This window comes from Apteryx rowi, unplaced genomic scaffold (assembly GCF_003343035.1).
Source record: "Apteryx rowi isolate R43461 unplaced genomic scaffold, aptRow1 scaffold_125, whole genome shotgun sequence".
Classification (NCBI taxonomy): Eukaryota; Metazoa; Chordata; class Aves; order Apterygiformes; family Apterygidae; genus Apteryx; species Apteryx rowi.
The window spans coordinates 532368-546093 of NW_020447475.1; the positions used below are offsets into that span (position 1 = coordinate 532368).

At 39.2% G+C, this 13726-nt stretch overlaps 1 protein-coding gene across 1 annotated transcript in view; it reads right to left on the bottom strand.

The window, feature by feature from the left end:
* Positions 1-13726, bottom strand: part of SAMD12 (sterile alpha motif domain containing 12) — a 150156-nt gene that overhangs the window by 77131 nt on the left and 59299 nt on the right. The window contains exon 4 of the mRNA XM_026055706.1: positions 5801-5941. Within this exon, the coding sequence (XP_025911491.1) occupies positions 5801-5941 (141 nt within the window). The remainder of the gene's footprint in view (positions 1-5800; positions 5942-13726) is intronic.

The window sequence follows — 13726 nt, forward strand, 5'->3', positions numbered from 1 at the left end:
TCTGCACACAGATACACACTCGCCATATGATGTTCTCCTTCAGCTAGAACAAACAAAAACTATAGGGAAATCCTCACTGCCTACTCGTAACCTGAAAAAATTGATTTTCAGAAGTTTTAACGCTGTCTAAATTCTGGAAAACCTCTCAGAAACAACCATGGCTTCTGACTCCCTAGAGTCAGGTCCTCTGTAAGTGCTGCAGATGTCCTCAACTGAGGGGAAAAATACAATGAAGACTGCTCTTTCGTATGCTAACAGATAGTAGCAAAGTGGTTTTAGTGTCTTGGAAGAGAAGTGTTAACATAAGACAAGTGCTAAGACTCCTACAGTGGTAAAGGAAAAGAGGGCATACAATGAAAGGAACTAAGAGGGATATAGACGTACAGTGAAAATAAACCAATATGGAGAAGGTTAAAATTTTGTTATCTATACTCAGGCAATTTTGCATCCTGAGCCCTGGAATGCAGTTTTGATGCTATGACAAGGGATAAAGTACTATTTTTGGACAACTTCTGCCAGTGTACCCATGCTATTCTTTGTGTTCAACTCACAAAGTCTCAGAAACTTTRGAGCATAAAAAGAGCATAGGGCAAAGGAAATTAGCTGAGAATTGGGTTTATCTGAGCTTTTCTGAAATATCAAGTGTTTTTTCTGTGCTTTGGATGGATGTCAGACATGCAGCACATGGAAGAAACATTTGCATAATAATTTATGCTGTAAGAAGACGGGCCCTTCCTGACTAGCTGGAAGCTTCAGGGTGATGGAAAAGAGAAAGGTTAGGTCAAGAGAATGAAAACAAAAAACAGGTCCTTGGTAAGAGAGTAAAAGGATTGTCAATATTTCAAACACTGCATGTCTCAGAAAACCACCACAGAGATGAAACCATGATGACTTATTGTTACCAACTTCATCACCTCTCTGTGAAGGCAAACACACTGCCTACACTGAGCTCTCTCAAAGGCAACATTTGCTGTGTTTTCAAGATAAGAAAAAGAGTATTTCTGGCAGAAGGAACACAAGATTCTTCAGGTGCCAAAACCTTGAGTCCAGAATGCTCCCAGGAAAGAAAATACAACATCCTGGAAGTGTAACAGGATCATCCTCTATTGCAAACTTCAGTTATGACTTCTTTACAGGGATGACAAAGAAATGTCCTGATCTCAGGTCAGGTCTCAGGCAATGCATCTCAAGAGACATGAAAAACAGTAAACAGAAGAATAGTTCAGATACGAATGTATCCAGAAGGCCTAGACAACAGAGAGAGAGCAAGCTGGAATTTCCTTAAATTGAAATGACCTTCCAGTTCTCTGTTTCTCAAGGTCACATGTTCTCAAACTTTCTGACGACTCAAGCGCCTTTTTAGGCAGGTATGTAATTCCCAATAATTGCTGTGTACTTGAGGCATCACAACAGGGAAGGTCTTCGTATGTGGGAATTAAGAAGGTAYGAGCGAGTCTAGTACTTAGAGGCTTTTGTTATGGAAAAAGGCAATAAATCTCCTCAAGCATGATGATGCAAGCTGGAATGGCAATGTTCAAATTTTTTCCACCCTCAGTATTCACAAGGAAGAAACAGATAAGGTGAACAGGAACTAGGGTAATGCTTCTGACAGCCTGTGAGGGCTCAGCACCAAACTTCGCTTGATCATGCCTCCCTTTACCCTAGTATTAAGATGCTGCTAATAATGCAAAAATCCTTATAACATGTTTCAGTAGAGTTTTTTTGATGGTCCTGGTTTACTGACCACATTCACCCTGAAGACACAGTTTCTGGTTACAAGGTTCCTCTACGACCCAGTGAACAATCCATCACTAGAAAGCATGGGTCTCAGTTCATCTTTCTTCAAAAGATGACATGCATCTTGAATGTTCTCCAGTTAATTTCCTGGAGGAATACAACGCTAGAGTACTATCTTTTGCTTTTGAATGGGACTATTTTAGAAACTGAAGGAAGGGAAAATATTAGTCTTATCACTGTGCACATATGTTTTCCAGTAGCCAAGCACCAGTGCAGGATGAATAGAAAACTTACTGAAGAAATAATGTCAATAGGTATCAACAGCTATGATGCTTTTTAATGAAGCTTAAAGCCTTATTCTAACACACTTTGCTAGCAGGAGAAATCTTCTTGAAGAAAATGTCACTATCTGTGCGCTGGCTGTACATTCAAGTAGCACTTTGCCTTATATGACACTCACAGAGAAGATTAGGACGGCCTGTGTCATCTTAAATGCAGATATGATCCCAAATCCAAATGTGTTTCATAACCCCAGCCCTATTAGCAGGCTCCTGTCTATGGATACTCTGCTCAGAATCACACATAGCACTGCTCTGCCACTTTGAAGACAGCGACTCTCATATGCTAGCCAAAAGCAAGGCTTATATTGAAAAATTCCCAAATAACTTCCTCCCTGTATAGTTATGTAAAGCTTTTTTTTTTTTTTTTTTTGAAATGATCACAGAATCGCTGAGGTTGGAAGGGACCTCTGGAGATCATCTAGTCCAACCCCCCTGCTCAAGCAGGGTCACCTAGAGCACGTTGCACAGGATCGCATCCAGGCGTGTTTTGAATATCTCCAGAGAAGGAGACTCCACAACCTCTCTGGGCAACCTGTGCCAGTGCTCTGTCACCCTCRCAGTGAAAAAGTTTTTCCTCATGTTCAGATGGAAGTGTCTGTGTTTCAGTTTGTGCCCGTTGCCTCGCGTCCTGATCTTTTGATCTTTTAGCTCAGAATTAGAATGGAAACAGTACAATACCTATGTTTCCAAAAGTGTGAAGCTCTCCCCATGAGACACTGGAAAATATTTTGTCAAATTAGTTCCTCAGTTTCACTAAGTCTCTAGGAAAAAAAGCACAGATCAGTAGCTGGGCCTGTGCCCTTCTACCCTGGTGGAGGCTGGAACAGCATTTCTGCTGATAATAGCCTCAATCAAGCAGTCCTTACTCCTAAGAAAAGTCTTCCTAAAATTCAAGACAGGTCTTCAATTACACAATCACATACTATTCTAGCTTAAAGATCCCCAGAATAGACTGGATGGTTGTGTCCTGAATGAAGAAGGAGAAAGAAACAGTTTTAAATAACTTTCTAAAATAGGAGTAAAAAAGAATGCTGTTTCTCTGGTGAGTTTTTTAAAATGAGGTTAACTTTCTCTGAACAACAGAACACAAAAACACTTAAAATATCTGATAATTTTAAAAACCTTCCTTGTTCACTCTAGCTTCAATCAGGTTATGAATTAAAGTCAGTGGAAGTCTTTCCGCTGACATCAGTGGGCTCTGAATTAGGACCTCACTGCTTGCAAGTGAGCATGTGCACTAAATGAATTCAGAAAAGGTTTGTTAACTATCTCTTTGACCTAAAGATCTCCTGAGCTGGGCACTGAGAGGCAGCAGAGGGGTTTTTTTTGTTTTTCTTCTCCTTTTTGGAGGACATTTTGGAGGACAACAAAGGACAAGCATGGCTACACTGTGACCTGTATTTTGCAGTAGAATTTCTCAAAGACAGAAACTGCTGGCATGCAAATGTGTTACTGTAAGAGAAAAAGTGTTGTCTGAAATAGAAAAGCACTAAAAGGAAGTTATTCTAATTACAGCCTGGATTAGGAATGCATAAACCATAATAAGTGTGGACACAATTTGAAGAAACTGGGCAAGGGGACAGAACCAGTTTCAGAGAATATCTGACATTCACAAAACTTTCTGGACTGCAATGCAGTTGATAAATTATATCTTAACCTTAGTACTTGCACTTTTAACAGATACACACTCCAATGTGGTATAAATGAGGTAATATGGGACAGGAACACTGCTGCCATCCTACCAATCCTTTCCCCGCTTCTGGAATCATACGATGAACACAGATCTGCTGCACAGGGGAACATTACGTGGACTATTGTGCAGCCGCATACCTTCATCTCTGTTTAAGAAGGTTAAAATGGAACTGAAGTGCTGTGCAATAGCCAGTGTCATTGCAGGGGAAGAGAGTAAGAGCTGCAGCCCATCAGCTTTTGGTAAGCTTGTGCCCATTTTCATAAAGCAAATGATGGCACGCCTTTATATGATCAGACTAAATAACACTACTCTCTCTACATGTCAGAGAGACACCTCATTAAAGGCACATCTATACAAGGCAAAAAATATCTATCCATCATTAATCTGACCTTCACAATCCAGCAATCCATTCATGCTCTTACCATAACCCAAATCTGTATCCTCAATTGCACGCACGAGGAATAAATCTCAATGAATGCTGCACTGAATTCCTGGAAATGGCCATCACCACTGTCTGACTGTTCATGACTCATACCACAGGTTGATGTGTCCGACCCAGAGGTAAGCCAGAAAAGAACAGTAAAGGAGAAGCCTGGAAACGCTTAGTCCTCAACACCAAATACAATATATAGAGAAACCTAACTGGACTACAGGGAGCAACTAACCCAAATTTACAGCCAGCGAATTTTCACTGTCCCATATCTATATAGTCCCAACTTCTGTAAGCAGGCCTGAGCCAGTGGTGGTTGTGGACCAAATCTTACTAGTCCGACAAACTCTCAAATAACATTCCATATACAAGGGAGGACAGAAATGAGCTAATATGGGACAAAAGGATGTAGGAATAATGGATGAAGAGAAAAGGCAGAGCTCTATACATCTAGTGAAGGGGTGCTGCAAAACGTGCATTGGGATGTGACAGAAGATAAGGTGAGGTCATATTCTCAAATCATGGTGATATGAAGGAGCCCTAAAGCTATACGCTGTCCTCATCAGAATCCACATGAAATGAAGCCTGAAGGAACAATTCAGTTGAGACAGAGGCTCTTTCAGATAAAATGCAGCTTACTCAACTAATCAGGGAGTTTCTCCCCAAACACAGTAAGCAATGCTTAATCAGGAACATAATGCCATGTATGAAGGACATTTTGTTAAAAATATACTGCATGTACTAAAGAACTCTGTTTTTTCATATGATGTGACACACAATGGGCACCGAATGAAAACAACACAGAAGTGTGTGGTTTATGTGATCTTGCTGGACTACCAACTAACAAGGCTGAACATGAAGAAATTACTGCAGATATATATTAGAAGATGTCTAAAAGTTACTTTACAGTGCCATCACAATGACTGTTTTTGTTCTATGTTACCACAGTAGTTAAAAAGCTGTAATAGAGAACCAATAATTCAAGTCATTATAAAATGTCTTAAGCTTCTTTGGAAAACATATACAAGCTTTTCTGCTACTCCTTCTTCCCTGTCTTCTAATCAGGATCTCCGTATTAAGCCCAATTTTGCTCTTTCTTACCAGCATAAGTTAGAAACAACTCTATTCAAGTCAATAAAATTACTCCAACGTGAAAAAGGAATCAGCCATCTGCAAAAAGCAGAGTCTAACAGGTAATTTTCCACTGACAGCTCTTACCATAAAATAGGTTACAGAAATTACTCTTTTATTTAACACTGAAAGTAAACAATTAATGCAAAATATATAATGTCTATAGAGACAGCACCTTCTCTGCTAGTCCCCTTTGTATATAATTATTTTCATCTCAGTAAGCAGGCATTTAAATAAGACTACCATCAAGCTGAAGCTGGAGTCCACTTATCGTGCAAAACAGGCAACTGAACATATCTGTTTATTTATGCATTATTTTACCTTTAGTTCCCAACTTGGATGTGGAATCTGAGAGACATATTCACGCATCATTTCTTGTGGGAGAATGCCAAGTCACCTTTCATGCCCTCAGGCAAACTTCTCCTACCTGATCTCAATAGCTGCCCACATCAAAATTATTTTTCATACCTTGTGTAAGCAACTGGAGGTTTCGGACTTCTTCTCTCACCTTCAGCTGAAGGACTTGCTGCAGAATGTGCTGCCTCAGGCTTTCCTGGGCAATGCCCATTCGTTCAAGCTTTTTGTCAGTGAGCCTCAGCAAAGCACGGCCTAGATGCAAAAGTTAAAAAGAAAAATCACCCAAGGATTTCCATAAATGAATTATTTTCACTCTGACTGGCTGATTTGCCACAGCAAAATTTTTTAGTCTTGAAATACATCAGTCTGAGAAGATGTTTCATCAGCTAGATACTTTCTTACCGTCAAAGATCCGTGTTCTACTTTTACTTTTTCTGTTGAAGTTATATTTTGTTTTGATGCTCTGTGAGCCATTTAGGCATGTAAAATAGGTGTCTTGTGCCATTTTAGATGACAATGGTATTTAAGACATTCCCATAGGCTGGTAGATAAATACGATAAATATCCCTTCTTAAGGGGCAGCTGGTCTCCCACAGGTAGAATATCCCTTATAAGTCTGCTATTGGTCCAGGTGTCTAAAATGGCTCTTCAAACCTATTTTCATCATTTAAATTACTCTCCAGAAACTACCAGTGAAGTGAATGTGATCAATTTAATCAATTTTAGATATTTTGAGAATGACATTTCTCAGGAGGGCTCTGTGAAACAGCCTTCCAAATCCTTCTGAACAGTAGTCTAGCACAGAAGAACAGAAAAAAGGGCCAGATTTCCCTTCTCTGGCCCCAGCCAGGATCAGTTTTATCTAGACCATTCCTGAAAAAGATGTTTGCCCAACTTGTTCTTAAAGAGCCTAAAATCTTTGCAGGCAATCACTTCCAGTTCATCATTTATCTTTTCCATTAGGAGAATGTTGAACTTTGGTCCCAAGGACATTGTAGAAGACATGTTAAAAAAAATCAAACAACCCAAATTCCCCAGATGCTGCTAGTGGAACTCTGACTCCATCTTTTGGGCACCACCATGCTACAAGCAAACAGAAGGAAGGCAATACACTGGCTGAGCCAACCCTAACAAAGTATTTGGACCAAGCAGACAACCAAAGCATGAAGCAGAGCTTTATCTTAGGAAAAAAACCCAAACTTACTTTTTTTGGTCTTCAGAGGTGTTGTAAGCTAGTATAGGGAGGTGTGTCCTGGGGCCCTCCACTGAACCTTGCAGTATATATACTTGCTCATCCGAAGGTGCCCTGGCCAATACTGGCAAAGCACATTGGAGCTACACGGATACCTGGGAAAATGGCACTTTGTTTGGTTCTTTTTTAAAATACATTCAACTTTTTACCTCCCCTAGTTTTGACTTTCAGTTTTTTTAATTATTAAAAATCCCTTCTTTGATTTCTCAAGCTCTATTCTGACACCAGGATAGGATAGTGAAGAGTAGTTACTCCCTCTGCAACACAGCAGTCTCTGTGCTACCCATTACTGTGGCTTTTGGATGAATGGTGCAATTTAGCTCATCATAAAGTATTACTCAACACAGCAAGATAAGACCCCTATTCAATTTCTTTCCTTACAGAATAGCTACATGGGTACAGAATTTTTATGATTATTTTAATTAAAGAATTTAAGATAAATCAAATGCCAATGATTTAAAGGGGTATTTGCCCCAAACCCAGCAGTCAGCCACATCCCCTTCACTAACTACTAGGTTTCACTCATAAGTAGGTCAATTCTTTAAAGTGGTTAGTGGAATCCTGGTATGATGCAAATATAAAACACTGGGATATCACTATTAAAAAAGCAAGATTTATTGGTCAGATAAAAAATAGCAGTGTTCATACATTTTCTGCCCTTCCATGTTTCTCAAGCACTCCTTCATGCTATGAAGGATGACCTTTTGATTAAGAAAACTTTCTTTGAAGTCATAAACAAGAGGAATTCTATGGGTTAATGTAATACCAAAATATGGAAATTAGTCTCTTACAGATCAATGCAGCTGTCCAGTTCCCCTGGTGGTAGAGATAGTAATAATGACTTCAATTTTTACATTGCCTTATCACACTAAAACATCTCAAAGCAATTTACAAAGGATATACAGCAGTCTAAGAATATGGTCTGTAATGTCAATCTAGCAACTGAAAGCAAGCAAAAAGTAAACAAGTCATCAGTTTAAAGAGTGCCAGCATCCATGTCATCTTAGGGCAGGGACTCAGCAACAGTAATATGACAGGACAGAGAGGCCATGCATCTCATCCAGCTCCCTCCACCTCCTTTTGGCCAAGGGTATAGCCACTACTCTTTATTTCTTCTGGGCACTTCTTTATTTCATATTCAGATAGGTTTGCTACTCCAATCACTTCCTTTGGAAGTTGAGTGCGCACAACAGACATGTCTCTTTTCAACTCCTGGCATGCCAGTTCCTCTGCAGCTTTGGCTCAAAGCACAATATCATTGGAAAAAAAACTGTCTTTGACTCATACTATTTGCAGCAGCTTTTACAAACTGATTTAAATTAACTCTTTCTTGCACCAAATCCAATATGACATGTTGAGGCAGCGATGAGGCAAGGCAGCAAACATCCAAAGGCAAAAGGTGGCATTTCAAGAACGCAGTAAGTGACCTGAACTAAGAAAATTCAATCCTTCCCATACTCTCTTCCCCCTCAACCATCAAAACAAGAACATCCAAGTCAGAACTGGAATAATTTACTGTTACAGTACTAAGTCATGCTTTTAGCTTTGAAAAGATATAGCTAATGCACAGATCACAAAGAGAGTTAGCTATTAAGGCCAAGGTTTCCACAACCAGCTAGTGATTTCAGATGCTTCATTGACTTGCTTTCTTTACTGTACATACCAGAAAGGGTTAGCATTTGTTGCTAAAGACTCTGTAAGGGTTATTGAACACTGGAACAGGTTGCCCAGAGAGGCTGTGGAGTCTCCATTTTTTGAGTTATTCAAAAGTCAACTGGACACAGCCCTGAGCAACCTGTGCTAGTAGACCCTGCTTGGAGCAGGGGGTTCGGGCTAGATGATCTCCAGAGTTGCCTTCCAAACTCAACTGTTCTGTAATTCTGATTCTATGACTGAGCCTGCTCAAAAATAAGGTTGCATGAAGAATCTCAAGATTAAAATCTATTTTCTTTGAAAAAGAGATTAATGAAGAAAATTAGGAAGCATACATAAAAGATAGTCATTCCAGCAAGCATCAGGGATAAAACAAAAAGACAGCTATACAGTAAAAACTGGGAATAGATTTTTAATTTTTAGAGCATGCTGGAGAGAATACATTATCCAGTGTAGAGCACATAACATAAGGTTTTCAAAGACTGCACTCTGATCTTTCCTATGATGCAAATAAAGGAACTTTACTTATCTCTCAGTAAAACTCGCCAACATTAAAGAACTGGTGCTACCTCTTTAAAGGCTGTTATATACACAGAAGTAGCAGCTATATGCATAAAAAAGCCTAGGAGATTTTTTTCAAAAGCACCTTGACCAAAAGAACCATAAAAATCAACAGTAGATAGCAGGATATTCACAAACATCTAGGTGCTAGTTCTAGTTTACTGTGAGGCGGGGAACCAAATTTTTTCAAAAAGATCTCAGTCAGTATCTACATGCATCTTTTAGCACCTAAAACCGAGCCCTCTCATACTCTGAAAAGATSAGCCATGGAATATGCTGAGACACCCCGAGGGCAGAGATAGAATACAAAACACATTCCAGCTTAATAACAGATTGATGGCCTAATTTTTTCTAATATCATTTAGCTGTTGCAGATCTCATTTGATCAAGCTGGGATTAGAAGAAAATTTGAATGGATGGAGAAACAGCACATGCCACAGAACATTAATAAGAGTATAAGCATTGGTCCAATGAGGCTGGCATTGGCCCTAGAGCAAGGAATGTGGCAGGGTCTGTTGTACCTACTTAAAAATGCTCATACCTCCCCACATTGTTATAGCCTACTGCTCATCTTTTCTCCAAGTCTGTGAAGCTACATTGACTGCCAGTTCATAGACATCTAGAGGGATAGCATGCTAGAAGTCTTGAAAGTGTGTTTGCAATGGAGATGAATAAATAAATACAAAAGGATTTATTAGAAGTGTGGAAGAACTGAAGAAATGAAAAGGAAATGAGAGTAGATAGTAACAGGTTAGTCTCATACAAAATTTTGAAGGAAAGAAACTATGACCAACTCAGAGTTGATTAAGATGACAAATCACCAGTGGGAAAAAGTGATGCATTTGTGAAACATGGCCAGGAAAGAGGATTTTGTCTCTTGCGTACAACATAAYAGGTATACATGTATATCAAGACAAGATATCCAGCATACTTACCATGGGGCACAGAATCTAACTGAAGAAGGAACAGACCTTAGAACACACGGACATTAAAAATGTTCTACTGGGCCAGACCAACAGCCCATCTAAGTCTGCATTTGGAGTGACAGCAGGAGATGTATTTATGGAGAGCTCCTGGGAGGACAACTTTTGGAAGTCATTGACGTTGTACCATCTCAGCATCTAGAACCATTATACTAGGGATATTAGACAGCAGATTCTTTTTAGCATCTCCTTATTGTCCTGATGTCCATGAATTTGTCTTTTTGATCCTGCTGATATTGTCTGCCTCTGCAATCTCCTGTTCTAGAAGCTCACTGCCTATTTTTATGTTTTATATTGATCTCTTACTAATTGCATGGAGTGCTTCCTAGTTCTTGCATTTCAATATTTGGTGAACAACTCCGCATTCAGCTTATCAGTTGCTTCCATGATTTTGTAAAACTCAATCATATACCTCTTGATCGTATTTCTGGATGGACTCAGCTGACAAACCTAGAAAAGCAGGAACAGGGGATTCACTAGGATCTTAAATTATTCAAGCTGAAAACCTGAAAAAATATTCACGTGCTACAAACACCATTTTAAATTGTTTTTTGTTGACACAATAGGATATTCTTACATAATTGATAACAATATCCTTCTCTAGTCTTTGGGCAGAACAATTTCAAACATTTTGCTTTGGTAGTTGTCTCTTTAGTTCCGTAGACATAATTCTAGCTCACTGGGTTTTTCTACTTGAAATAGTCTGATCGCAACTTTCCTCCTGCCCATACAGGTTGATGTTTGCTTCTCCTCACTTCAGTGCTTAAAAACAAGCTTCCTAGGACTTATCAAGGAAGAGATTTCCATGACAGAGACACACACATTAATATCATTGTTCAGGTGCTATTCATGAATTCAACTAAGAACAGGCACAGAGAGAGGCTATGACTTCGTAGTAAGAAATGGTGAACTTATTTTATGAGAGGAGTTTAGAAAAACGTAGTAAGTCAATTGCAGAATGAAAATGACCTCACGATGGCAGTCGAGGGAGATGAGCAAAAGGGAAAGAGAAGAGCTATTAAACTAAAGAACAAAGTTAAAGTGAGAACAAATAGATAGGAATACAATTGAAGAAGCTGCATTTAGAAACATCTTCCAAAAGAAGGAGCAAAAACCAGAAATCAATTGAATTTTCAGGAAAAACTTGATATGACTTCATAGGGCTGTTCCTGATAACCCAGAGATCTTCTGCAGTCTTAGATTTTTCCTACATCAGAATTTAAGAGCATGTCTCTCTTTTGCATGCTGGTCTCATCACTGGTCAAACCAGACACATCAGCCATTTGGTCATGAATGCCTTGGCAAATCTATAGCTTTTCTTGCAATGGCAGTTAGATCTGGCTTGTCTCAATAACTGTTTTAGCCCTATCTAAAACCAGTGCAGACAGTGGGCAAACTGTAGCTTGCATTAACACCCTCTTTGCTCTGCTTTAGCTATCTATTATCTCACTAACCAGGGAGGATTCGCTTGCTTCAAAAGTAAAAATGGATTCATTTTTCATTGGACTCACCATAGCAGCAAACACTTTACTGATCTACCTGTTACAATGGCAGCTGCCAGCATAGGCAAAGGACCACTAGTTCCCAAAACTGTGATCTGTAGCTGCCTGATACCTTTACGCTTGATACAATGAACAGCTCTCAACTGAGGACTCACACAGATACTATGAAATGCTAAATGAGAGACATAAGGGGTACTGGTTCAGAAATAAAGTGGAGGGAGCAACAGTTTCTTATGATAGGGAACAGAAGGAGTAAAGAAGCCTATTTAACCTGGATGAATATCAGAGATCTTCARTTCAGGAAGTTCTCTAACAGCAGTGCCAGTATTCTTGTGCTTTCTCATCCTGTTAGCAAATGCAGCAAACCTCCATGGAGCTGTAAGAATTACTTTCTGGAAAGGCACAGGAATGGGAGAGGCCTATGGCACCAAAGCTCCTCCAGTGCAAAGCACAGGAAGGCACTTTAGATTTGTTCATAAACCAAAATAGTTTTGGACTCGCCTTTATTTGTTAACAACATCAAACTAGAATAAGATGACTTTATTGCTTTTAATCATTCATGATTTGTTGGATCTGTATGAGGCCAACTGTACAGTAAATTTTTTGGAGGAAACCTATTGTCATACCGGTCAATCAATGTTTGGTTAAACTCAACAAAGCAGCTATGTAAACAATGGCACTTTCTGAATATTACTTACATCCTTTGTCTCCACATCATGTCTGTTTACACTTCTGACAAGAGGAAGCGATAACTATTGTTACTGCTGCCAATAAGTCTGCAATAAAACCAGTTTATTTACGTAAAATTCCTCTCAAGTCTCAGTTCTCTAACACCTTTCTGATCTTCCTCCATCCTTCTGAACTGGAAGCACGACCACAATATGAAAGAAAAGTAATTCAGTACAGTCGTTAACTTAGCTGTATTTTCAAATTCAAAATTAGCAACAACAAAGATAAGACTTTGCTTCTGAAATTGTCTGTTTCTGACCAACTCTATTAAGTGGTCAGTAATAAATGTGTGAAGCTACTTAACTCAAACTACTTAGTTTGGAGAAACTTCCTCTCACCTTAGCCTGGCCTTTCCCAATTCCTTCCATACAATAGGCTGTCATTGCCTATTCTCTTATTTTAATTCTGGACCCAATCCTGTGAGCTAATATATCTTCTGCTCCTCAATGGCCTCTGAAATTGAAGCACCTTAGGAGATCTGTTCGGTTGCACTCTTAGTTTCACCTGGCTTTTCCCAAGCATCTCTTCCAGCTAGCAATTTCCTGCTTCTTCTCTCCAGCTACCATCACTGTAGGTGCTGCTACATTCCGCTAGGCAGGCTCAAGTATGTACATCTGCTCAGTCACATAGTTATTGGATTTATGCTATTGAAAGAAATCAACAAGCCTGTGATAATGGTGAATTCATGTAAAATACTGAAAGACAGTGAACTACAGAGTGTGGGCCTTAAACATTAATTTTAGAGACTACATTTTTTTAAAGAACTTCTTAAAATCAGTAGTGCACCCCTACTCCTTCCCCACTAGATGCTTTCTTCCAGCCAAACATCTCAGAACTGTCTAGGTATCTTGAAAAGTCACACTAAAGACAAAAATCCTGCTCCATAGGTTGGAATCTCCTGACTCCCAATTTCTCCCATAAACAAAGGCAGTCAGCACTTCCTGCTCTTGGACTCAGCCACACATTTTCACAAAAGCATTTAATCTTGTACTACTTAGCTGGGAGCACCACACATCCTCATATATAGCAAACTGAGTTATCACACTTAATTGCCCTAAAGTCTAAAGAGTTACAGATGTATTCTGAAATAATTTTATTCTAAGACAATAATGGTTCTGTACAGAGAAGGGAAGGGGTTAATGAGAAATTGTGCATCGTGATTACTGGAAGTGGTTCAGTAAGTAATTTACTCTACTGATGGGAACTATATTGATTCCTTACAAGTCTTGGGTAAAAGACTGTTAGACAGTCCTGTTTTTCAGTTGAACATATTCAGGACCTGATGATTTTAATAGGAGGAAATAGTAATAACTTGAACTCCCCTCTGAAATATAAATTCAGGCACAAATCATATTAC